Source organism: Silene latifolia, chromosome 5, assembly GCF_048544455.1.
Source record: "Silene latifolia isolate original U9 population chromosome 5, ASM4854445v1, whole genome shotgun sequence".
NCBI classification, from domain to species: domain Eukaryota; kingdom Viridiplantae; phylum Streptophyta; class Magnoliopsida; order Caryophyllales; family Caryophyllaceae; genus Silene; species Silene latifolia.
The window spans coordinates 1,500,062-1,512,727 of NC_133530.1; the positions used below are offsets into that span (position 1 = coordinate 1,500,062).

At 36.4% G+C, this 12,666-nt stretch overlaps 2 protein-coding genes across 2 annotated transcripts; both read right to left on the reverse strand.

Annotated features, from left to right (window-relative positions):
- Positions 1–53: 53 nt before the first annotated feature.
- LOC141656321 (uncharacterized) lies at positions 54–2,257 on the reverse strand. Its single transcript, XM_074463171.1, has 3 exons — positions 1,464–2,257; positions 591–708; positions 54–493 (listed from the first exon to the last, which is right to left on the reverse strand). The coding sequence occupies exons 1-3, from the start codon at positions 2,192–2,194 to the stop codon at positions 245–247; spliced, it is 1,098 nt and encodes a 365-aa protein (XP_074319272.1). The 5' UTR covers positions 2,195–2,257; the 3' UTR covers positions 54–244.
- Positions 2,258–4,486: 2,229 nt separating this feature from the next.
- On the reverse strand, positions 4,487–6,697 carry LOC141656322 (uncharacterized). Its single transcript, XM_074463172.1, has 3 exons — positions 6,093–6,697; positions 4,975–5,092; positions 4,487–4,881 (listed from the first exon to the last, which is right to left on the reverse strand). Exons 1-3 carry the CDS (start codon positions 6,659–6,661, stop codon positions 4,666–4,668), a joined length of 903 nt encoding a protein of 300 aa, XP_074319273.1. The 5' UTR covers positions 6,662–6,697; the 3' UTR covers positions 4,487–4,665.
- Between the last annotated feature and the right edge of the window lie 5,969 nt (positions 6,698–12,666).

Consider the following 12,666-nt stretch of genomic DNA (forward strand, 5'->3'; position numbering starts at 1 on the left):
GTCTACATCTTTCAGATACTAATCAATCACATACTTTGCTGTACTGAGAATCCGATGTAAAATGCAAGATATATAAACTTGGAACAGTTGGTCTCCCTTTTGACGGGTTACAAATTTTATCATAAAATGGTCGCAGTTCTCCGTCACAACTTGATGTTACGCGAAAGCTATCCAACTCGTACTAGAACATGGCTTGCTGTTGTTAAAGGAATATTAGTCGGTCAATATGCTGAGATTATGAAGGCTAAGTCTGATCCCCGCCATCAGCAGCCACCTCGTCAACACCTTTGCTCAACTTGATCACTTCATGAATGAGGCGACTAACACAAGCCTTCATGTCATCTGTCAGTTTGAGTTTCGGAGAAACCTCTTCCAGAGAGTATGCTCTAAGAAGTCTCAACAATGAGTCCACTCTTAAGGTTGTAATATCATTTTTCCTTGCTCTTTTATCACGATACTTGCAGGTATCGTTCAGGAGACATTTATTGCAAACCTGTTGAAAGAACATCGGAACTGTCAGTACAGTCGAAAATATGTCTAGATAGTCAAATTATACGGAGTACCATATACTGAGTAGAATACATGCTTACAGATTCTTCGCTAATTTTGAAGAACGAGCGTAGGTCCTTGGCGGCAAAGACATCTCCCTTATTTAGGGAAGGACAACCAAACAATGCAATTGATTTTGCATCACTGCCTGAAAGACACCTGCAAGGTTTCGAGGTCTTCAAACTTAAAAACCAGAATAATATTCCTTTTATTTATGCTAAAAAAAGCATAAATATTTATGCAGACAGAAGAGATACCATCATGCTCCATTTACAGTATGACGCTATGACTCGCCAGTTAATATTTATGCAGACAGAAGAGATAAGCAACGGACTCTTTCGCCCTAACATTTGGGAAGACTAAAAACTTAATTTTACACACATTGGAAACATTTATCTGCAAACAGTTGGGGTCGTCTAATTCTCAAAGTTCTCGAAGTGAAGATCATCACAATCCGACATAGTGGTACAATTTGAAGGATAGGACATACGAATAAATCTACGTAAGCACAAGATAACCAGTGGCAGCTTTTAAAGCCGCTAACAGCTCCTTCAGCTGGGCGCAACAATCAACAGGAACCAAACACCCGAAAGTGACTGTCCATAGCATTGCTCATCTTACTACGGCATAAATCACCTCATCTAAAGTAGTACTTATGTGAAAAGGAGCGGTTTCTGAGAGGAAAACACTCGAAAGTGTCTGTCCATAGCATTGCTCATCTTACTAATGGTCCAAAGGGTTCCACAATGCAATGCTATCTCCTTTCACAAGGCTATCAAACCAAACAACATTTCCATATAGACAATTTTTTGGTGTAAAGAGGGTCACTAGGGCGATTTTGATGCTGACGGGGTTTGAAAATAACTAACAATAACACAAAACAACAAGAAGCAGCCAACACAGAAACAACTCACTTGGAAATCTCCTTACTGTCATTGCCAAACCTCTGCAAAGCACTCTTAACATAAGAATGAGCATATTCTTCATAAAAACAACTCAAATCAAACCGATTTTCGGGCAAAAAGTTAACATCTTTGAAATAACCACAATCATACAAATGCCTTAACAACAATTGCATATCTTGAGAAATCTTTTTAAAGACAACCTCACTACCAAAAAGGGCATTCAAAGTTCTCGGCTTCGGGTTCGAAACAACCCCATCTTTCCCATTCCCTTCCACCTCAACCTCCTTCAATGATACCACATTTTCATCACAAAATCTCTCCAAAGTTCCCTTCTTTCCAAGTAAAGTTTCCGGCTTCGGGTTCGAAACAACCCCATCTTTCCCCTTCCCTTCCACCTCAACCTCATTCAAAAATCCCACATTTTCTTCTCTTAATTGCTTAATCTCCATTTCTAAATCCAACATTTTTTTCTTCAATTCACCATTTTCACCACTAAAATTCTCCAAAGATTCCTCTTTTTCACAAAAACCAAGAGCTTCCTTGAAAACAACATCTAATGCTCTCTTGTTTTTAGTTGATTTTTTAGGTTTTTTTGGATTTGAAACTGAATTGGGTAGCTGGGTTGAAAAGAAATTGAACAAAGATTTGTGAATTGGGTTGCTTAAGAGAGATTCAGAAGGGTTTTTGAAGGGTTTTAGAAGAGGGTATGAGCGTGAAAGGAAGGTTTTGATACAAGACATTGATGGAGTTCTAAAATGCTTGCCGAATATACAAATACTTGTATAAAGCGGTTTTACATAAACATAGCTAATTCGACAATCACAATTCTTATATAAGACCGTTTTAACTTAGAGCAAGTTCAATGGTAAGCGGATATCTTCTAGCTTGACAAATCCACGTCATATCCTAACCTACAACCATTTTAAGCTACTAAACTCTTCAATGGTTTAGCTACCTTTTACACTTGCTTGACATGAATCACAAATTCCAATAAATCAAAAATTAAAAATAAATCAAATCTAATTTATGGAACTAATTTTCCTATTGGTTTTTTTTGCATAGTGGGGCGATTTAAGAACTAGGCAATTAAGGTTTAATTCTTAAAGCAGTTTCCATTTTACATGGGTAATCTCCGATGGTGTACAGAAGAACTAAATTTGCGATTTTAAGAAATTATGACAGTCCTAAGTTCTTACACCATTGGACTTCGCTTCTTATAACTACTCACTCAACTAATTAGAGTAAGTCGATGGTATAGGCTTGACTTGCTTGCGATTTTAAATTGCAAGTAGTTCTTCTACACCATGGAGTTTGCCATGTAAGTTTCTTAGTTTAAAGAACAAACGTTAATTTAGTAAGCTTAAATGACCCTACAACAAAAAACAACCAATAGCAATTTAGTTGGGCATAATTCCATTATTCAAGCTAGTATAAATGTTAGAATTAATTAACGGGAATAATCCATACTATGAGTGCCCTTTTTATATTAATCCAAACTATGAATTAACTCACTTTAATCCTAACTATCACACACTCTTCCCTTATTGCACTCGGCCAATTTTTTACCTTCTAATTCAGGTAATGTTAATTTTTTTTTTTTTTTTTTTTTTTTTTTTTAATCCCATCATCATCACTTTCACCATTTACATTTTATCCACTATTAACAACCAGCAACTATAAACCCAACACGCATCAACATCATCATCACCAAACTCAACCACACTACCATTGAGGCATTGACCCCACATTCTACCCACCATGCCACCACAACGAAACACCCATACGACTGTCCCAAAGTTGGCCATCATTCCTCTACCACCACAGTACATGAATCGTTATTTCCATGGATACAAATACTCAAATGCCGCCATCAAAACAGCACAACAAATACCCACCATAAACCGACAACCTTCAATCTCACCAGTGTTACTCATCAACAAATATCCACCATAAGCCGATTTCTTACTCGTATCATTTTCAATTTAAACAATTAATAAAAATCCACAACAAAGATAAAGACTATAATCATCAACAATTTCAATTCGTTGGGTATTAATGAAAAAGAAAATCAAGTTTTGAATGTACAAAGATTGAATTTTGATGCTAGTAATTGTACAAAGATTGAAATTTTAAGGGGATCACTTCGGTTTTTAGACAAAACGCAAGAAAAAAATGGACCGCCATTGAAACTGCGCAACAAAATAGGCCGAAAAAAGGGAGAGGAAGAAGAGAGAAAGTGAGAGTAATTATGCGAGCAAAGACTTTCTGGTCTTGGAGATAGAGGATAGAGATGAGAGTGAGAGGATATTATGGCAGAAATAAAATGGATAATAGTGGTAGAAATGAGATACGGATGTGAAAGATGAAGGAGATGGCTAAAATTAATGGTGAAGAAGGAAAGAGAGTACATTAAATTTTGTGCAAGTCTGGAAGAGAAGGGAAAAAGAACAAGGAAATAATTCAATAAAGATATTACGGAGTACATTACAATTCATATAGAGGAGATACCTATTCTTCAGGTGGCAGGTCAATTAGGTGTAATATGGGAATGATGTACGATAGTTAGGATTATAGTCGGTTAATGCATAGGTTGGGGTAATATAAGAAAGACGCCCGCCCATACTATGGATTATTCCCATTAATTAATCCTAAATGTTAAGCTAAACCATTGTAATTGTTTGGTAGCTCAAAATAATTTTAGCTTAAAGTATGATATGGCAATGGTAAGCTAGTTGCAACTAGCTTACCATTGGACTTGCTCTTAGAGGCGATTATAAATGGTGGTTGTGACAGGTTTTAAATTAAGACGGTTTTAAGCAAGACCTACCCTTCCACGATGACATGACATGGATCATGATTTTCTTGGGATTCAGATCAGCCGGCTCACGCCACTAATTATAGGCGATGATGAGAAGAGGCTATGAGGGGTTCTAAATTAAGACGGTTTTAAGCAAGAGCAACCGTTCCACGATGGCATAGGTCATGATTTCTTGTGATTCAGAATTCAGATCATATTGCAGTGTATGATTCTAGAAAGATAGGATAAAACTTTTTTTTATTTGTGTAGTTAAAACCATTGAAGATCGAGTAAGTCTCCCTTGTGACGGACTGACAGGTATGACGTGACACTTCATTTTAGGTCTACATCCTTCTGACAGTTACGCGAACATGGCTTGCTATTAAGGATGAGTCTCATCACCGCCATCAGCAGTCACGTCATCAACACCTTGCTCAACTTGATCACTTCATGAATGAGGCGACTAACACGAGCCTTCATGTCATCTGTCAGTTTGAGTTTCGGAGAAACCTCTTCCAGAGAGTATGCTCTAAGAAGTCTCAATAAGGAGTCCAATCTTAAGGTTGAAATATCAGATTTCCTTATATTACGATACTTGCAGGTATCATTCAGGACACATCCACTGCAAACCTGTTAAAACAACACATCAGAACTGTCAGTACAGTCGAAAACGTCTAGATAGTCAAATTTTACCATGTAGTAATGAGTAGAATACATGCTTACAGATTCTTCGCTAATTTTCAAGAACGAGCGTAGGTACTTGGCGGCTTTGATATATTCCTTATTTAGGGAAGGACAGCCAAACAATGCAATTGATTTTACATCACTATCTAAGAGCCACCTGCAAGATTTCAAAGTCTTCAAACTTAGAAACCAGAATAGAATGCCTTATATTTACGCTAAAATGAAATCCACAGAAAAATGCCCTAGTAAGTTTTGATCATGCTCCATTTACAGTATGACTCGCCAGTTGATAGCTATGCAGACAGAAGAGATAAGCAACGGCTCTTTCGCTGTAACATTTAAGAAAACTCAAAACTGTTTTTTTTTTTTCACACATTGGAAACATTCATCTGCAAACATTAGATAACCAGTGGCAGCATTAGATAACCAGTGGCAGCATGGAAGCAGCGCCTTTAAAGCCGCCAACAGCTCCTTCAGCTGGCTACTCATATCCATAAACAACCCTTTTCAATATTTACTCGATTTACTACCGCATAAATCCACCTCATCTATGGAAGTACTTGTGCGATAAGGAGCGGTTTGTGAGAGGAGAAGACCCGAAAGTGACTATAGCATTGCTCATCCTAGTAATGGCCCAAAGGGGGTTCCACAATTCAATGCAATCTCCTTTCACAATGCTAACTAACCTAACACAACATTTCCATAAGCTACTATCAAGTATCAACGCAAATTCTCATTTCAGACGGCTGAATCGATCTGAATATTCGGATAAAATGTGAACATTTCCTGATACATAATACCCGAAAGTGACTATAGCATTGCTCATCCTAGTATTGGCCCAAAGGGTTCCACAATTCAATGCTATCTCCTTTCACAAGGCTAACTAACCTAACAACATTTCCATAAGCTACTATCAAAGCAAATTCTCATTTCAGACGGCTGAATCGGTCTGAAATTGATACCGATAAAATGTGAACATTTCCTGATAAAAAATACCCATCAGTTTATTGTTAGAAACTAGAAAGTGACAATTTTAGTTATAACTTTTTATCTATCAAATATTCAAATGGTCACCTTTTATTATAAACTGGCGACATTTTTCTCGTCTTACATTAAGACTGTCTTAACGAAACAACAATCAAATGAAAACAACTCACTTGGAAATCTCCTTTTTGTCATTGCCAAAACTCTTCAAAGCATTCTTAACATAATCATGAGCAAATTCTTGATAAAAACAATTCAAATCAAACCGATTTCCAGGCGAAATGTAAACATCTTTGAAATAACCACAATCATACAAATGCCTTAACAACAATTGCATATCTTGAGAAATTTCTTTATACACTTTTCCCAACTCAACACATCTTCCTCTAATCTTAACCTCATTCAAAGTTTTCGAATTCGGGTTCGAAAAAACCCCATCTTTCCCATTTCCTTTTAATTGCTTAATCTCCATTTCTAAATCCAACAAATTCTTCTTTAATACACCTTTTCTACCCCTAAAATTATCAAAAGTTTCCTCCTTTTCATAAAAACCAAGAGCTTCTTTGAAAACAACATCCAATGGTCTATTGTTTTTAGTTGAATTTTTAGGTTTTATTGGATATGAAATTGGATTGGGTAGCTGAGTTGAGAAGAAATTGAACAAAGATTTTTGATTTGGATTGTTTAAGAGAGATTCATAAGGGTTTTTCAAGGGTTTTAGGAGGGTTTTGATGGAAGGCATTGATGGTTTTTTTTTTTATTTGTTCTAAAATGTTTACTTGAAGGTAGAGTTAGTTTATTAGTTGTCTCATACATTAACTCGGTCTATCCGGTCCACAAAATAAACGGATACATATAAAGTATTTTAAGAAATCTGAATTACAAAAGTCCAACTCATTAACTTGTCTCAAGTTTAACCTGTTTGTCCGTGGACTTAAAATTTAACGGGAGTCCGACACATGTCTGATCGAAGCTCGCATTTGATCGCCTCTAACCATTTTATCTACTTCAAAAAAAAAAAAAAAAAAAAACCTATGAATCTCTCTATATATGAGAGGTTAATGCCGGAAAACCGAACAAATCTAGGGTCAATTCGGCCATACCATTACACATGGGATACTTTTTTAAGGTAAGCCCGACCCAAATCAGATCCGACCAAACCCAATAGATGAAATTGCAATATAGCTTTAGACATGTAAAAATTATGTTAACATGTTTGAGTGGTGGTTGTGAACATCTACTAAAGATAATTGTAAATACATCTTGACTTTTTAAAATTGGGCCAGAGTAAGATTTGAACAAGAAAAGAGTCACGTGAGAAGGTTAATGTTCGAAAACTCGCCAAATTTGTCTACACTCTTTTTTTGAGAAATATAAGCCAAATTTTTGAGTTGTAATGCTACCATCTATTGTAAGTGGGTAAATTTGTCTAAACTCTTAGCTTAGGTAATCATCGACAAAAAAAATAAAGAAAATAATAGTAGAAAGAAAAAAATGTAAAATAGTCTTTACAAATACGGTAAATCGGTAAATATAAGTTAGTTTTTTAAATTAACTTTTTTAAATTATTATTGGCTTATTATACGTTATACAATAGTCTTATCTTCCAATTTCTAAAGTCATATTGGGAAGAAATATGCTCACATAGTAGGTGTAACTAATAGGCAACTACGTACATTCTTTCCAATCAAATTTCAAAAATTAGGAAATGGGATATGAATCTACCCATTTTAAGCATTTCACGTAGGATCAAATTCTTACGATTAATATATAAGTGGGAAAATATGTAAAATTATTCATTAATTATTAAACAAATTAAGTTTTTGTGATTAATCATTGGGTAAAAGAATCACAAATTCTTAAAGAGAGACAATGAGAGACCTCTTTTATAGGTAGTTATAATTTTTATTTTTATTTTTATCTTTCTCTCTTTTTAATTAGTTTCTAGTGTATTTATCAGTTATCTCTCATTAATGTAATGAAAGACGGTCTATCAGCAGATTTACTGAGGATGATTTGGTTAGCGATTTAGCATGTTATGATTCTTATGAAGTTCGAAGTCTTTGAAATAATGCTCTCTCCCAACACAATAGGTCTTGGTATAGACGGGTGGCGCGTATAAATGGGTAAAGACCTCTAATAAAATGGGTAGGGGGGACAAGGTGGGGCACCACCCATGTGCTTCCCACTTTATGGCAAATGGGTATTTTGTGAGGGGAAATGGTATCCGTCTATACGTATAGACGGATAGTGTCCGTCTATAATGAGAATTTGTGCTCCCAACAACATTCCAAGGAACTTTAATCATTATTATCAATCAAATTATTATAGAAACCGCGTATAAATATGCTTTGCTTTGTTTCTTTAATCTAGAAATAATCATCATCTAATTGTTTATTATTAATAATCTTATAAGTCCAAGCTACATTTGTTTACCACCAAAATGTTCTGAAATATGCATGCAAAAAATATTACTTAATCCATCGGTTGTCGACTCTTCCCATTTATAAAAACGAAGGTCGTACTTTTTTACAACGATAAACTGATATAAATAAAAGAAAGTCTACATATAATTAGGTACATGTTAACCATTTTCAAATGGGTTAGCACGGAAAACCTCTAAACTACTCGACATCCAATTAGCTAAACTAAACCTCGAAATAGACCAAAGAGAACTAGCTAGACGACATTTTTTGAATGGTGGGAAGTAATCATCGAACTGAATCGGGTATGCTTCACATCTTTTGGTCTTCCTTACGACAGTTGTAGTCCTGGTGTACCTGCAAAAAGAAGATAAACGAGTGACACTAACTGAAGCTCTTTTCTTCAAATTAATAGTGGGCCGAGCCACTTGACCACGAGCAACGGAACGGTTGTCTTTATGATAGACTTGCTCACCCGAATGCATCCTAACTGCTTCAAATTTAAACTGGACAAGAGAGATCTTACTAGCATAAGAAGTGTTTGAAGAAAGACGTTTCTTCTTATCTGTTCGGACAAAGCATTCCTCTTGGGCCAACTCTTTTTCCGCATAAGCGGGGTCAGATTTCAGATGACAAACCTCTGGCAAAGGATCAAAGATGGGAACCGGTGCCTCCTTTGACGGGTTTAGTTTCGGCAAAGGAACTGAAGTGGGAATTGCTGCTTCCCATGACATGTCATCATGGAGAGTCCCCGGCTGAATAGAAGTTTTGTGAGTGAGGGGGCGAACCCTCAAGACTGCCCCGGATCTGGGGTGAAAAACCTCGACATTTTTTTTTTCCGAGCATCAAGTTATTGTAGGCATGAGGTGAAAGTTGAAGCCTCTTGTGGGCGTGCTTTTTGTTGGTGAAGACAAACTGTTCTGAACTAGAAACAGTAGAAGGAGTATCATTACTATCTTTAGCTACAACCGGCGACGATGGACAGTTTTTAGTCACGCAATCCATCACCTCAAGTGGAGTGACTAAATCAACTTGATCACCGCTAATATCAGCAGGAGAAGACTTATTAATCCTGCATGAATAATTCTCCACCACACAAGGAATAGCACATTCGTTGACAACTTCGGGACTAGGACTAGAAACCTAATTCTTACCTCTCTTGTTTATGGCTAAAGGGTCGAATTGTAAAGCGACCCGCTTTCCATTAAGATTAAAGGCTAATTGGTCAACCAAAGAATTTAGCTCGCGGCTGACATCCTTATTGCTCGGATCAATTTCCAAAGCAGACTCGAAATCTTCAAGAGCTTTAGTTAGTGAATTCAAATGCTTGGACGCTAAGCCTCTACTGTATAGGGCTTTAACATTCGATGGTTCAAAAGTTAAGACGAAAGTGCAGTACAACAGAACCTTAGTGTAATTCGAAAGTTTTAGCTCACAAAAAGCTAAATTTAGAATAGTGGAAAAGGCAAGGGAAGAAGCCATGGACTGATCGGATAAAGGTGGAAGACCAAAAAAACATAGAAACTTTAGAGCTAACTTGTAATGAAGACCAACTAAAGATATATTGCCTTCTTTAAATAGGGCATTACCCCTATCTTTTAGCAGATTAACAGCGGGGATGGATGGACCCCCCGTTCCATGATATCCACTTAGCAAAAACGTCATCTTCCGCACCATTATCATTAGACAGAATTAAATCACACAGATTGAAAATGAGAGTTTGATAAACCATTGAGAGAAACGACTACTACGGCCAAACCATCCCCATACCATCGACACAAGCAAACCACCGACTCAAGTACTTGATCATGGGAGATAAAAGATAGCACCTTTTATTAAATAACATGGACCTCCGACCAAACAACCCATAGAACGATTAATTTTAATGAAATCCAAACAACGACAAAGCCAATCGTAGGAAAGCAGGTCGTACTTAATAACATTGATACAAGTTTCCGATTTAAAAAACAATATTGAATTCTCGGTTAAAAATAACAATTGGTTTAATGATATATCAATATATGAATCGCATTCAAAATATTTCATCACAAATAAGAAATTACGTGAAAGTCAATATGATACGGACTAACTAAGAAGAGATTACGTGAAATAGAAATATAGAATAAACATAAATTAATTATGAGTACTTGGTTAAGTTTCTACCTTTATTAGTTCATTCAGAAGTTTTAGGTTTAATTAAATTATAGAAATGCAATAATGTTCAAATTTTTGAGGAATAGTTTTATTATTACAAATATTTATATATCGACGCAATCCTTGATAAATTAGACGGTGCAACCAAATCGAAAAGAGGGGGAACAAACTAGGTTAGACTATATATATACCAAGAAATCATCAAAGGATGAAAAAGGTGGGTTGTTAGCTAGAGCTAGACCTGGACACAATTGCGAGTTGGCCTGATCCACACTAGCCCGGCCCAGACAACCGGTTCAAGAATCTTTTAGCCGATGACTCGGTCTGTTGGCCCACCTAACCCGCTCCCCAAAACGGGCTGATCCCAGATTGTGAATGGTGTAACCTGGCCCGCAAAAATCCCAGCCCCAACCCCAAAGCGCATGACCCGCTTGGCCCACCAACCCCTCATGTCTATCTGGGCCAATTCAGGGCCAACAAACCTCCAGCCCACACAATCCCAACCCATGGTGTGGGCTCGAGCTCAATCCCTATCATCTCGGCCCACTCCCGGCCTAGCCCGATGTCCACTTCTAGTTAAAGCAGCGGGTGGCTGGGTGCTGAGCGAAACTGATTGCAAAAAAAGGGAAATCGATCGCATTAAAACTTTAAAATTCCTTCTTGGGAGGTCCATTTAATACCTAAAAACGATTATTTTTTTAAAAAAAATAGAAATGAGTAAAGCCAAATTACAAAGGGAATAAAACACTATTCAACTTTATTATACCAAACCCATGTGACAACTTTAGACAAAAATGCTTCCAACCAAAGTCATAATGACAAAAACCTTAAACAATTGCATTACCATTTCTCATACCACAAATTCAATTCCCTTTCTATATAAAGCCCATTTCCTCAATACTTTTAGATCTAAATCTTACACTTCCATTTAATACATCAAAATACCAAAAACTACATTTTTTATATTTTTTGTAAAACAATGAAGCTCACTTCATGTTTTCTCTTAGCATTTCTCTTCATACTTTCCTACATTATATTACCAACTCAATCAACCCCATTTCTTAGACCAATAAAAACCTCAACAACAATAACACAATTCCTCTACGCGCACAACATAGTTCGTGCACGACACGGCCTTCGCCCGTTAACATGGAGTACTAAGCTTGCCAACTATGCAAAATGGTATGGAAATCAAAGAAGAAGAGATTGTGCATTGATTCACTCTAGTGGATCATATGGTGAGAACATATTTTGGGGGTCAGGGAACAAATGGAGCCCACGCGACGCAGTGGGCGCGTGGGCTTCAGAAGAAGCTTACTATAACTATAATGCTAATTCATGTAATGGTAGAGATTGTTGGCATTATACACAACTTGTATGGAGAAGTTCAAGACAAGTTGGTTGTGCTAAGATTAAATGTGTAAGTGGAGATACATTTATTGTGTGTGAGTATAATCCTCATGGGAATACTATAGGTGAAAGGCCATACTAGTCCTAGTTGTCATTATCTCGAGTAATAAATATCGGTTTCAGTTCTGATCGAGGATTACGATCACTATGTCATAAATGTGGTTGATAGTTGATACCACATTGGTACAACCACCGTCGGCCCACCGTGATTTGAACTTCTGCTGCAAACTGCCTTCTTTATTTGATCGGCTCTCGAGCCTCGACCGCGTCTTGTACAAGTTCACATTTGATTATAGTTTTTTTCTTTCTTTTCAATCATATGTTATGTATACATAAATTGTTTGTAATAACACTCTTGATAAATTGTTGTCTATACACCATGTGATTCAGTATGTTTTTTTAACCCGTTTTAACCTTAAGACAGATAATATTTGTCTTAAATGAAAATATTCTATATTCTACATTTGTTTTCCAAATTTGCAACTCATAAGTCATATCTTACCACTGATTGCGGAAAAGTCTGCCTATTAAGTCAAGGAAAAAAGAACAGAACCTGGGATTGAAATGACCCTTGCAAATAATGAGATAACACAAATTCTTGTTTTAGACGGACACTTTTGGTCTTATTTGTCAGACGGATAAAATGTTGCCATTTTTTAAGAAAATGTAACCAATTAATTCATCAAAATGTTATGACTAGAGGTGTCATTTTTTATTCTGAAAATGATGTGAACAATAATGGTAACATGTTATCAAAAAA

Bases quoted from the DNA above. Each gene is read 5' to 3' on its own strand.
- LOC141656321 (XM_074463171.1), bottom strand. From the start codon at position 2,194: ATGTCTTGTATCAAAACCTTCCTTTCACGCTCATACCCTCTTCTAAAA. The intron at 709-1,463 runs GTGAGTTGTTTC...GAAACCTTGCAG, and splicing joins GACAGTAAGGAGATTTCCAA to GTGTCTTTCAGGCAGTGATG. The intron at 494-590 runs GTAAGCATGTAT...TTCTTTCAACAG, and splicing joins TCAAAATTAGCGAAGAATCT to GTTTGCAATAAATGTCTCCT.
- LOC141656322 (XM_074463172.1), bottom strand. From the start codon at position 6,661: ATGCCTTCCATCAAAACCCTCCTAAAACCCTTGAAAAACCCTTATGAA. The intron at 5,093-6,092 runs GTGAGTTGTTTT...GAAATCTTGCAG, and splicing joins GACAAAAAGGAGATTTCCAA to GTGGCTCTTAGATAGTGATG. The intron at 4,882-4,974 runs GTAAGCATGTAT...TTGTTTTAACAG, and splicing joins TGAAAATTAGCGAAGAATCT to GTTTGCAGTGGATGTGTCCT.